We start from the raw sequence: 12,287 nt of genomic DNA on the forward strand, positions 1-12,287 counted from the left end.
GGACTTCATCATAAGTATTTTTTTTAAATCCTCAAAGGGAGAGAGGAAGAATTTACATCCACAAGCTGAGAAGCGTTTTTTTATAAAACAAAAAAAAAAAGCAGGAAGGTATGAAAAGGAACCAACTATTTCTCTTGGAAATAAAGTGAACAATTGTTGAGATTAAAAACTCAACAGATAGGCAAAATAATAGATCAGATGCAAATGAAAAGAGCCGGTTAACTGGCATGAAGAATTGAGGAAATCTTCCCAAATACAGCACAGAGACAGAACTGAAAGAAAAATGTTTAAGTTAAGACATGGAGAATTTATTGAGAAAGAACATATGGAGGGACAGAGATAATGCTAGAGAGGAAACATCCAACAGACAATGGCTGAGATTTTTCTAGAATTCAAGAAAAACCTGGATCTTCTGACTAAGAGAGCAAGTGCAAAGTACAATAAACAAAACTGTATACACAGAATAATCCTGAACTTATAACTAAATAAATAGAGCTTAGAAAGAAATAGACCCAAGCGTCAACAGTGGTTACTCCTCGCAATAGGATTGAGAGGGAGATTTTTCCTTTTTCTTTAAACTTAAAGCTACTTTGTATGTGCTCCACAATGAAAAGACATTATTTTTATAAACTGTGGGGGAGGAGTATTCATTATTTCAAATACACATAAACACACTTTTTAAAAACTCCACCTTCAAGGAACTTAGACTCAGTAGAAAAGATGAGGAACGTATGGAAACAACATTTAAGCAGTAACCCACATGGAGAGATGCAGTAAAAATCTCAGCCTTGCCTTGTCCGCCATGGGCCAGTTAGGAATAAGGGGAAGAGGTGAGGACACCGAGCAGGAACATAAATGTCTGGTGCACATGCTGGATTTACTAGCGGCTGTTACTGCAACCAGAGTGTATTTTGTTTGGATGGGATCAAAATGGTCAAACCAAGAGAAGATGAGAACTTTATCTACATCAAGCATTATTTGCACCTCTAAATTAATTACATTGCAAGAACACCCACTGATAGAAGCAAAAATTAACATCTCCATTGTAAATTCAATTAACACCACAAAAATCTGCCACTTAACACATTTCGATTATTACCAAGCTTGGTTCTTTTTCGTCTAAGGGTCAAGTAGACCAAGAGAAAGGTAAAAATGGGGGGAGGGGTGTTCGATTTGATAATCAAATTAACTACACTCTCATCCACAGCTGCGTTATGATGTTACCGATTTGGAAGTGAAAGCAACACAGGTATGCTCTGGGCTGTACCAAACGAACACCACCTTAGGGGGAGACAGAGACACCTTGTCCGTCTAGGGAGATTCAGCCTTTGTGGCCACACACCATTGGTACACCCAACCAAGGTGGAGGTTTAGGCAACATCCCATGACTGCTTCTTCAGAGCCAAACCAACTGTACTCAGCGTTCAGCTCCAAAAGAAAACAGGTGGCAAAGACGCAAGCCAACTGGATGTGCTACTAATGGAAAGGAGGACTGTTCACATCTCAGACAGTCTCTTTCCTTTTTTAACACATCCAGGTTTCTCAAAATACCACCCTTTAACCCAACTCTTCTCAACTTTACCTGCACATCCCACACACGGGGCCCAATATATACCCTTCCACAAATAGGCTTCCACCCTTACCCCTTGGACTTCTCAAAACTCTTTCTAATACCCCTTCAAGGGAGGAGCAGCTGCTGGTCTGCTAAGTCAGAGCCTGACATTCATAGTGGATGGGGCCACTGCAATCAAGGGGGTGCTCAACTAGGAGACCCCTCTATTCCTGCTTCTTTGCCCAGTTGGATGGGTAGGTCAGGTACGAGCGTGAGCCACACACCTGCCAGCTCAGACCTCCCACCCTAAGCCTCAAACAGCCTTCTCCAAGTCAACTTTTACCAGATTCCTCCATTGATTATGCTGGGCCCTAGTCAATCAAGAAATTTCACTCTCCATTTGGCCACTGTTTTTCACGTGTCGCTCCTTCGGTCAAAACTTCAGAAGGGAGAAGGGATGGGTGGTAATATTTAGATCCCGAAATCTCACTGCCAACCCCTGCTGGAAGCTACTGTTCTTCTTCCTGCCTTCATCAGAAGGCTGGCCAAGCCTTATGCACAATCCCTCTAGACCCTGATTTTCTGCACCTCTGCATGGCTCGGTACCTCCCCAAAAATGAGACAACTTCCTGACCCTCCTGAAGAAGGGATGACAAAGTTAAAGGACAGGCTTGGTTTGGTAGAATGCGAGATCACAGGTTGGGACCAGAAAACCAGAGATCTAGTTCCGCCATGCCCCATGTGGTCTTGGCCAAGTCTGTAACTGCCCTATGCCTCAGTTACCTCATCTGAAAGTTTCAGGATGCTCTAGGAAACTCTAAGGCCCTTTCCAGTTCTGAAACGGCCCACACATTGGTGGCGGGACACAGCTGTTCCCTACTTTTTGCATCCCAGAGAGGAGCCCCCCCAAAACTGACAGGTGGCTGGGAGGACGCTCAACCACACGCAGGAATGCTGCTAGGCTGCAAAGCATTTAAAATGAATGTTTAATAAGATACTGCATCGGTGTGTACTTCGACCGAATGTGCTGCAACCCGAGAGCCCTGAAAGAATTAATACAGTTCCCAGAGGAGCTGGTGGGAACTGCTGAGGCAGAAGCAGAATGTGATTTGATAAATATAAAAGTGCTTTGAGAGCGTCAGAAGGGAAGTGCTGTGACAAATGTCTGCCCGCTCCATTGGGATGTCTCCTTCTATCTAAGGAACAAGCTCAAAAAAGTCTCAGGGCTGGGGACCACAGCACACAAGTACACTCACCCTTTCCTCCCCTTTCCAACCCACCCCACCATCCTTTCCTGGGCTCAGACAGAGGTACAGGGTACCTGCAACCCCAGTCCTGCCCTTTTCTCTCCTTCCACACCTTCCCTCTCCCTTACCACCCTCTCCCATCTCTCTACTTCTGCACAATTGTTAAACCAGGCCCTCATTCAAATCTTCATCTCTCTCCCCTCTTCTCCAAACTCACACTCCCAGCTGGTCCACAGAAAGACCCTCCATCTCATTCTAAGCCAAGAGATTCAGACACATCATCCTCCATTCTGACACCAACTTCAGTACCCAAAACCATCCTTGGGAGCCAACCCCACCAGCTGAGGGCTTTGGAGCCCCTGTCAGCCCCACCCAGGGAACACGTAGGAAGAGCCAGGCCCTCCATGTGCTGGGTCTGCAGTCAGTTCTCTCCAAGCACACCACTCCCCTAGAGGAACACTCCCAGGTGCCTCTCGCCCAGGGTTTCTCAAATGTTCCCCCTGTCTTCCCCGATTTGCAGAGAATCTGCTTAAGCACAACATTTCTCTGCCCTTTCGTGCTTTACCTAAAAACTTTGCATTTTATTCCATCACATACCCACATTTAATCTTTTCTGAAATAGTTTTAGTCGCTTACCACAAGAGGGAAAAATGTACATTTCACACAAAACAATCAGGTAGAATTGACATTATAGGAATATGAGCCACATTGTTTCGAGCGCTGCCAGGCTTGCCTCTGTGCACTACTTGAAATTCTCCAAGCATTCCACCACTCCATCAAATTTCTGCATTTTCCAAGCTCTTCCTGGCACACCCAAGGTGCCTCGGCGCACCCCACTTTCAGAACCAAGGCAAAAATCATTTCCATTCATTTCCAGGTTGCAGAGGCAGAACCTGGTTCTCACCAAGGCCAGTGGCCACGACCCCCTTTCAGATCAAGACAGATGCCAAAGGCTCGCAAAGACCAGGCGTGTCCACCATAGGATTGGCGCACTCCCGGGTCCTGGCAGCCCTTCGCCTCCCGGCCTTACCTTGTCAGCCATGATCATAGATGCGCCCCCGTGGATGCCCAGGATGGGGATGAAAGTCTGTGAGGAGATAAAATCCAGCATCTGGGCCACGGCCTCCTGGTCGGTGTCGTCCCCAAACACGAGGCCGTGGATGCGCGCCCCGGACATGAGGTCGCACACATGCGTGATGAGGCTCTTGGGGTCGGTGCGGTTCATCAGCAGCGCTACCACGTTCACGTCCAGGGGCAGCCCAGCCGCCTGCTCGGGGCCCCAGAGGTTTCGCAGTTCGCGCTCCGTCACGTCGTGGCTGTGCCCCAGCAGCACCGCGATGTTCAGCGCCGGGGGACCCTTCTCCGCCGCCGCGCCCTGCGCCGGACCGCGCCAGACCAGAAGGGCTGGCAGCACCAGCAGGGTCCAATAGCCCAGTCTGCCCATAGTCGCCACTTACGGTCCCTGCAAGGTGAAGAGGGAGAGTCAAGGCCGCGATGAGCGAGGGTTCTAGACGAAAGAGATTACTGACCCAGCCTCTTGATTTAGGAGCCCACCCCTAGCGCGAGGTGCAGGCGTCACTGACTCCATTCCCCATCCCCGACGCCATCCACATCTCTTGACCCATCTCCAACTCTGTCCACAGCTCCAATTTGAGCTAATTCTCCATCCCTGTGCTCAAATGCATCTTCGCACGCAGCCTCCTCCTCATGCCGTGCCTCCGGCCTCTTCTCCATGCCCGACTCTGCCCACATCTCCCACCACATCCCCCAACTTAGCTGCGGACCACGGCCCCCCGAGAGGAGGCGCGCGGAGCAAACCCTCCACCCACCCCTCTCCCACCCTGGCTAGTGAGAACCAAGTTACCAACCCCGCCTCCTTCTCACAAGGAGCGAACTAGCGACAAGCCCTGGCGTGCGGAGGCGGTGCCGCGACTCCGCATTCCCGCTCCCGCGCTGAGCGAGTTGACTGACCCCGCCCCCCGCGAAGTCGCGGGGTGCCGCACGGACCAGGCTGCACGCTGCATCCGCTGCAGACCCCCATCCTCTCCAGGCTACACCCCAAGCGCATGGGAATGAGGACGCTTGCTTGCGCGCCCCAGGCCCCGGGGTACCTGGGGGAACTTGGGGCCCGCCCCACCTCGCGCGGAGGGGCCGTGAAGTGATTTCCACTCAACTGCAAGTGGCCCCGGGACCCGCCCCCTACACGCACGCGTGCACACACGCGCGCATACACACACACACACCCTCTCTCACGCTTGCCGTGTGCAATGCAGAATTCCGGAGAGGAGGCACGTCCCCCCGCGGGCTGGCGCGTGAGAGCCGGCAAAGAACCTGCGCAGGGGGCAAGGTAGGCTCCCAAGAAGCTCTGCGACGGACATGAACGGTACAGCCCCATCCCAGGCTTTCCACTTCGGGTCCCGTTACCAAGTCTTAGGTGCACGTGGACAGCGGGCCGCACACCCTTCACAGGCACGCTCGCATTTCTGCGCACATCCGCAGGCCGCGGTAACGGTGCCCATCCGGAGTCCGTACACGTCCCCACGCGGTGTACACACATGTACCGCGCCAGGTGCACAGCCGCGCGTGCCTGCAAATACCGGAACAGTCGTGCACGCGTGCACAGGCGCGCGCCCCTCGAGCCGGGCGCTGCGGGAGCCAGGGGAAGTTGGGGCGAACTCGCGCCGGCCTCGGCGCTCTTCCGAGGAGCTTCGCGGAGTGCGGAGCCGCAGCGCCCCCTGGTGCTCCTCCCGCGCCTCGCTACTGGTCCTCCCTCTCCCGCTTTCTCTCTCTCTCCCATCCTTCTCCCGCTCTCCCTTCGGTCGTGTCTTCCTCCTCCCCAGCCGGCGGAGCCCATGTCTCCCTCTGGGACGTACCTGTAGCCGGAGAAGGTCGAGGATGCAGTGGGGCGCGCTGCGCGCACGAGCATCTCGGCCGCCTCAGCAGCCACCGGGTTTAGCGGGTTCCCGCATGCTGCGGCCCCCGCGCGCTCCCCTGGCTGTCCCGCGCTGTCCGCATCGCCCCCACGGGGGGCGGCTATCCAAGCCGGAGGCTCTGCAGCAGGGCTCTACCGGGGCGGAGAAGAGATGGAGAGGGAGGGTCAGCCCACTGGCGGGGGGAGGGAGAGTGGGGGGCAGGCTGCAGTCTGCAGTGCTCACAGCCCCTCTGTGCGCACAGGGGGCTCGACTGGAGAGTGGCAGCTGAAGCTCCGTGCCCAAGACGCCCCCAGTGCGGATCCAAAGACCCAGTGGCCGATATGGAGAGCTCTGCTCCGGGGCGCACAGAACCGGAGCCTTAGGTTGGCCACCCGAGAGAAGCTAACTGGGCACCTCCACCCTCACTCCCTATCACCTCCCTGGCGCCGGCTGCTGGGAGTTGTGCGGCCGGGAGCTGCTAAGCGAGGAGGGTAGGGAGAAAAAGAGGAGGGAATAGGGGGGAGGGGGGATGGGGGGTGGGCCCTGGCTGAGTTTGCGATGAGCCGGCAGGAGGAGAGGGGGAGGGAAGGACTCGGGCTCCCGCGGTCCCAGATCCCCGAAGGAGGTGCGATCATTCCCACGCAAGACCCTCTTGCGGTCCTGCTGCCCCCTCCTATCCAGGCCTCCCACCGTCTTCTTCCCAAAGAGGCCGCCCAGGCCCCGCGTCCCGCGCCAGCACTCACCGCAGCCTCTCTCCACATAGTTCTCAGCAGTGGCCGCTCCTGGTCATCTCCAGGGTTGATGGCTGCGGCCGCGACTCTCAGCGCTCACCCGGCCCCATGCTCTGGTTAAGCCCTGGGAGCCTCCCTCCAAGAGCCGGAGCTCGGCTTCCCGCCCCACTCTGGACAGCAGCTGCCCGGTCCTCTGAGCGCACCCGAGAGCCCTCTCCGCAGCCCAGGCGCCGGGGTGGTGTGTGTGAGGGCGAGTGCGTGTGTGAGTGAGTGTGGGAACGCGCGCGCGCGTGTGGCCGGGGATCCCCGCGGTCCCTGGCCGAGAGAGAGGCGGGGGCGGGGGAAGGCAGCTCCCTCCGGGCCCTTCGCTGCGGGGCCAGCTCGGCGCCGGGCGTTCAGCTCCCCACTTCCCGGCAGGAGTCCGGAGAGCGCCTGGCCACCCTGGATCACAGCACTGACAAAGCCGGGCTCCCGGGGCGTGCTTCTGCTGCGGTCGCCTCGAAGGAAGAGGAGGAGGAAGGCAGGGGCGCCCCCACGCCAACTTAGGGACTTGTTCTCAGTCGGCGAGACGCAGCAGCCCCCGCGAAAGCCGGAGAGGCTTGGAGCTCCGGCGGGCGAAAGCGTCTCCCTCCCGCAGCCGCCCTCCCCGGAGGCGGGCCGAGGCAGACCCCGTAGTCCCTCCGCGCCGCCACCCGCTCCCGGGGCGCACGGCGGCGACAAGGCCGGGCTAGGTGGCTGGCTGGCGGCGGGGGCGCCTGCAGCGGCGGTGCGCCGCTGTCCGTGGTTCTGAAACCACGCTCTCCGCCCGCTCCGGGGCGTCTGGTGCTGCTGAAGAATCAATTATTCAGATCTCCGCTACCGCTTCCTCCTCCCCCAGTGCCTGGCGCTGGGTACAGCGATCCCCCCCACCCCGCCCCACGCACAGGCGCGCCGACACACACACCCCCCACAGAATCTGCTCCAGTGCGTCTCCCTGTGCCTAGCCACCCCCGTGCGGGAACCCACTCCTCTGATCTCAGGGAGCCAGAATCCTAAAAGTAAAGACGTCTCTACATCTCCCACTTGCTTCCTTTTTGTTTTCTAAGTTATACCGAACAAAACTCGCCCTGAGGCTGCCACTTCGGAGCCACCAGCATGGGTGAGCCAGAGAGCACGGGACGGGCTGGGTGTGTGGGGCCCGGCTGGCTTGAATTCTGCCAACTGGGCATAAAAACATTGTCAAGTGAGGACCTATGCCCCTTTTACACTCCACAGTGTGTCTCCTGCCAACGCCCGTCTCTGCTTTTCCCGCCTCAGGTCCCCAAAGGGAAGAGGTCTTAAATTGTAAGAGGTTTTGCAACCAGTGTTCTAACCCTGTATCCTCCGCTTAACAGCCTGATCTCACCTTTGGGCCTGTTATTTATCTTCCCTTATCAATTGCTAATCTGGAAAATGGGGAAGATAGTAAAAAATATCTACTCCTCAGAGTTATTTCGAAAATAAAATGAGATAGTCTTGGTAAAGGAGCCAACAAGCTCCAGCAGACAGTAGGTGCTCAATAAACGTGAAGTCCCTATAAGGGGGCCTAAGAAGGACGGGATTCCTTCCTGGAACGCAGAGCGGGCTGCTGAAATGGAGACAGGAAAGAGGCACAGTTCCTGGAGACCTATGGGCTTAGTATTAAGCTGGTTGTTATGTTGAGTTCTCTAGAGCTTTATTATCCAAAAGACAGAGAACGGATGGGAGACATCCCAGAGGGTAAATGAAAATGGGGGTTTGTGATATAAGGCAGAGAAGAGGGGAGTGTTCCATTTCTCAAGGCTGTAACTGGGCTGAGCTGGATTAGGCCCTTCCCATGTGTGGAAATGGTCGCTTCTCAGACTTTGGCACTGGTATAGGACCCTAATTTAGGGACTTACATGGAAGTTAGGCTGTTTTATGTAAATGAGGTATAAGTTATATACAATAAAATGCACATCTCTTAAGGATTCAGTTTAGGTTTTGAAACTGTGTGCATCTGTGTAGACCAACACCCAAAACCAGGTATAGAGTATTTTCATCATCCCCCAGAATGTGCCCCTCTGCCTTCTGTTGTTATCTCACTTCCCCCCAGCAGACACCTCCAATTTTGATTTCTAACACCATATACTAGCTTTGCTTATTTTTGAACTTCATATCAATGGAATTCTACATTGTATATATTTTGGTGACTGGCTTTTTTCACTTAACCTAATGTCTGGGAGATTCGTCCAGGTTACTGTGTGTAACAGCAGCTTTTTCTTTTTTATTGCTGAGTAGCTTTCCATTGTATGAATAAACCGCACTTTGTGTATCCAATCTCCTATTGATGGATACGTGGGTTGTATCTATCTGTGGAGCTTTTTAAAACACACATGACTGCACCCGCTTTAGATGTTCTCCATCAAAATCTCCAGGGGTGGAGCCAAGGGTGTTTGTTTGTTTTAATTCCATAGATGATTCCCATGATGCCCTAGTTAAAAACCACCATACTTTCCATTCTTGGATGGCAGTGCTGACCCTAGCATAGTCTTTGATGCAAACTATTGGTATGCAGAGTTTGAAGTTATTCATGACCAGACTTGTACAAAGGCAGATCAAACAGGCGTGGCCTCTTTTGAGTAGAGAAAACCGACAGCCCTTCATTCAAAGGAAGACTCTGTCTCTGAAGACAGACACAGGCAGCTGGAGCTGCCCCAGGCTGGACATCTCAGTGTGGAGAACCATTTAGGGTTGGGCACCTAGAACTCATGGCACATGTGAGATGGTAACAGTGTACACGTGATCATGACAACTTGCTCCACCTTGTGCTGCAAGGCTAACGCCACCACCCAGCTTAGCCTGCTGGGCAGGATTTTGCTAAGCAAGACTTTCAGATGGAAAATCCTCATAGCAGCTATACTGACAAAAACTATATTTCACCCCCCCCCCCCAAAAAAGCCCCTTAGCACATTTCTGCAGTCAATTTTGCCAGTTGGTTTTACTGCCGGTCACATCATGGAAGTAACTGAAAGAACCTAGTCTGGTCTTAAGACCAAATTGTTTCCGTTGTTTTCAATTCGATTGATGTATCTTCAAGTGCTCTGCTAAATAGATGACCCCTATGGTTGCCACCTGCTTTGAGCCATTCAAACGCTGTGGTTAAAAACCAACCACCCTATCACGCCTACAGGAGAGAACGAAAGTGAGCCAATCATTGATTATGCTTGTCTTTAAATCTCTATTCTCAAAGGAAATTGGTAAAAAAAAAAAAAAAGAAAGAAAGAAAGAAAAATTGTAACATTTTGAAGCTGAAAGACCTTTAGAGACTATCCTGTATATTTTGTGTTTTCAAGTAAGTTTGGGGAACTCTGCCTACCTGAGTCACTGTAAGATGAATTCTTACATTAAAGGGTCTGAGAAGCCCTGCAGTTAAAAAAAATGTTTTTATTAATCCAGCAACATTCCAAATGAAATTTGCACACCATAGCCACAACCATCCTAAGGAACTCTTGTTTCTTGGAATGCTTTTCGAGAATTTTTGACCTGACCCAACACCTTTACTTTGCATATGGGGAAAGTGAGACCCAAGTGGAACTAGTCAACTTTAGGACTACAAGACAAGAGGCTAAAGGCAAAATCTGGAGCAGGATCCAGAATTCTTACTTTAAGCATCTGCCATGTAAAATAAAGTTTGTTTGCTTCTACAACATTATTGAGATTCCAAAGCACCATGATAGAATCCAGACAGAGAAGGATAGAGCAGAAAAGTAATTTAGGGTGGCTGAGCAACCTGACCACCAGGCTAGCCACCCCGTTTAGTGACCTACCCTCGCCATCCCTCCAAATTCCCTGTGGATTCCTATTCTGTCTTAACCACAGCCCCAGACTTCTTGCCCTTGTCTTTACGTATTGGCAGATAAACAGTACTCACCTATCTTGTACCAAGGCTGGTACCACTAATCAGTTCTTTAACTGTTTCTCTCAAATTTGAGATAGGGCCTCACAAGCTTGCTCAGTTCTCGGTATTCTGGGTAGCCCCATCCCTTGATTAGAGTTCATTCCAATTTGCCATTCCTGACTTAGCAGGTCCTCATAGACCCCTGATTTAGCAAAACCTGACTCTGATTGCCTCTATTTCCTTTCCTTTCTCTCAGATCCTAATTTCCATGTTACTGGATGACCTTGAGGACTTCCTCTTCTTTGGACCTCAGTTCCCCCATTTGTAAAAGAAAGGTTTAGACTAGCCAGGATGACCTCAAAGCTGCCTTCCACATTTAATGTTCTATGATGCTATGACTTGTCTTGAAGGTCTTGACCCTGGGACCACCCAAAGAGCCAGTTAACCCTTCCATAATATCTCAGCCAAAAAGCCCTTCCTGCTCTCATGACCCATTCCGGTATCAATAGTTCTAATCAAAGGGCAAGGCTTTTTCTCAACCAAGTCACTGCTAGTCTTGGGGACTAAAATGAAGACAGCAGCAAAAGATTTCTTTCCTCGTTGCTCTTTACCCAATGCACCCCCGGTGTCCTCCCTTACATCAGATGGGAGCCTAGGAGGCACCAAGGCATATTGTTGAGAGAAGAATCACAGTGAATTGGGAGTCAGGAGTCCTACATTCTACCGCTTTGGGAAAATTCATTAACCTCTCCAGGCCTCAGTTTCTTCATCAGTAAAATGGTAGTAAAATCACCCTGCCTTGCATCATTCACAATAGCCAAGACATGGAAGCAACCCAAGTGCCCATCGACCAATGATTGGATAAAGAAGATGTGGTGTATATACACAATGCAACTACTCAGCTATTAAAAAAACAAAATCGTCCCATTCACAACAACATGGATGGACCTGAAGGGCATTATGTTAAACAAAATAAGCCAGACAGAGAAAGACAAACACCATATGATTTCACTCATATGTGTAAGATAACAAACACACAAAAGAGACAAAGAGAACAGTTTAGTGGTTACCAGGGGAAGGGAGCCCGGGGCTTGGCACAAAGGATCAAGGGGAGCACCGATATGGTGATGGGCAAATAATAATGTACAAGTGAAATTTCACAATGTTGTAAACTATTATGAACTCAGTAAAAATTTTAAAAAATTAAAAAATCAATAATCACCCTGCCTCCCCCAGCACTGTAGTCAAGGGTGTGTAAGGATATATCTTAGTGTGGGTCCCTTCCAGAGCAGTTAGCATTCTGCACCCAGTTCCAATGGAGGGGAGGGTTCCCCACACCACCAAGCAATTCTCAGACACCAGCTGGGTGTCCTACAACTCAACTCAATTCGGACACTGTCTACCCAGAGGCAGCATCAGACTCCACAGGTGGAGGGCTCAGTCCCACAAGACTGGCCTCCACTTCAGATGCCAACCCCGAGTCCAGGTTGTTCCCTGTGCTTCTGACCCACCGGCTATAAATGAGAGGTTCCCACGACCCTCTCCTTGGATTCGATTAATTTGCTAGAGCGGTTCATAGAACTCAGGAAACCAGATTAATGACTAGTTTATTACAATAGATATTAAAGGATATGAACCAACAGCGCCAGATGAAGAGATGCATAGGGCAAGGTATGGGGAAAGGGCCCAGAGTTTCCATGCCCTCTCCAGGTGAGCCACTCTCACCACATCTCCACGTGTTCACCAACCCGGAAGCTCTCCAAACCCCATCCTTTTGGGTTTTATGGAGGCCTCATTACATAGGTGTGATTGATTAAATCATCGGCCATTGGTGATTGAACTCAATCGCCAGCCCTTCTCCCCGCTCCAGAGGAGAGGAAGGAGGGACGGAAAGCTCCAAACCTCTAATTGCTTGGTTGGCTCCAGTGGCAGGCAACCAAGCCCCCATTATCAGGTGCTTTCTGAACG

At 51.7% G+C, this 12,287-nt stretch overlaps 1 protein-coding gene across 1 annotated transcript in view; it reads right to left on the reverse strand.

Annotated features, from left to right (window-relative positions):
- Positions 1-5,784, reverse strand: part of GRIN2A (glutamate ionotropic receptor NMDA type subunit 2A) — a 359,148-nt gene extending 353,364 nt beyond the window's left edge. Inside the window, exons 1-2 of the mRNA XM_046668114.1 lie at positions 5,673-5,784; positions 3,830-4,261 (exon numbers count right to left, since the gene is read on the reverse strand). Coding sequence (XP_046524070.1) covers positions 3,830-4,243 — 414 coding nt within the window. The 5' untranslated portion in view covers positions 4,244-4,261; positions 5,673-5,784. The remainder of the gene's footprint in view (positions 1-3,829; positions 4,262-5,672) is intronic.
- Positions 5,785-12,287: the final 6,503 nt, after the last annotated feature.

Source organism: Equus quagga, chromosome 7 (genome assembly GCF_021613505.1).
Source record: "Equus quagga isolate Etosha38 chromosome 7, UCLA_HA_Equagga_1.0, whole genome shotgun sequence".
Lineage (NCBI taxonomy): Eukaryota > Metazoa > Chordata > Mammalia > Perissodactyla > Equidae > Equus > Equus quagga.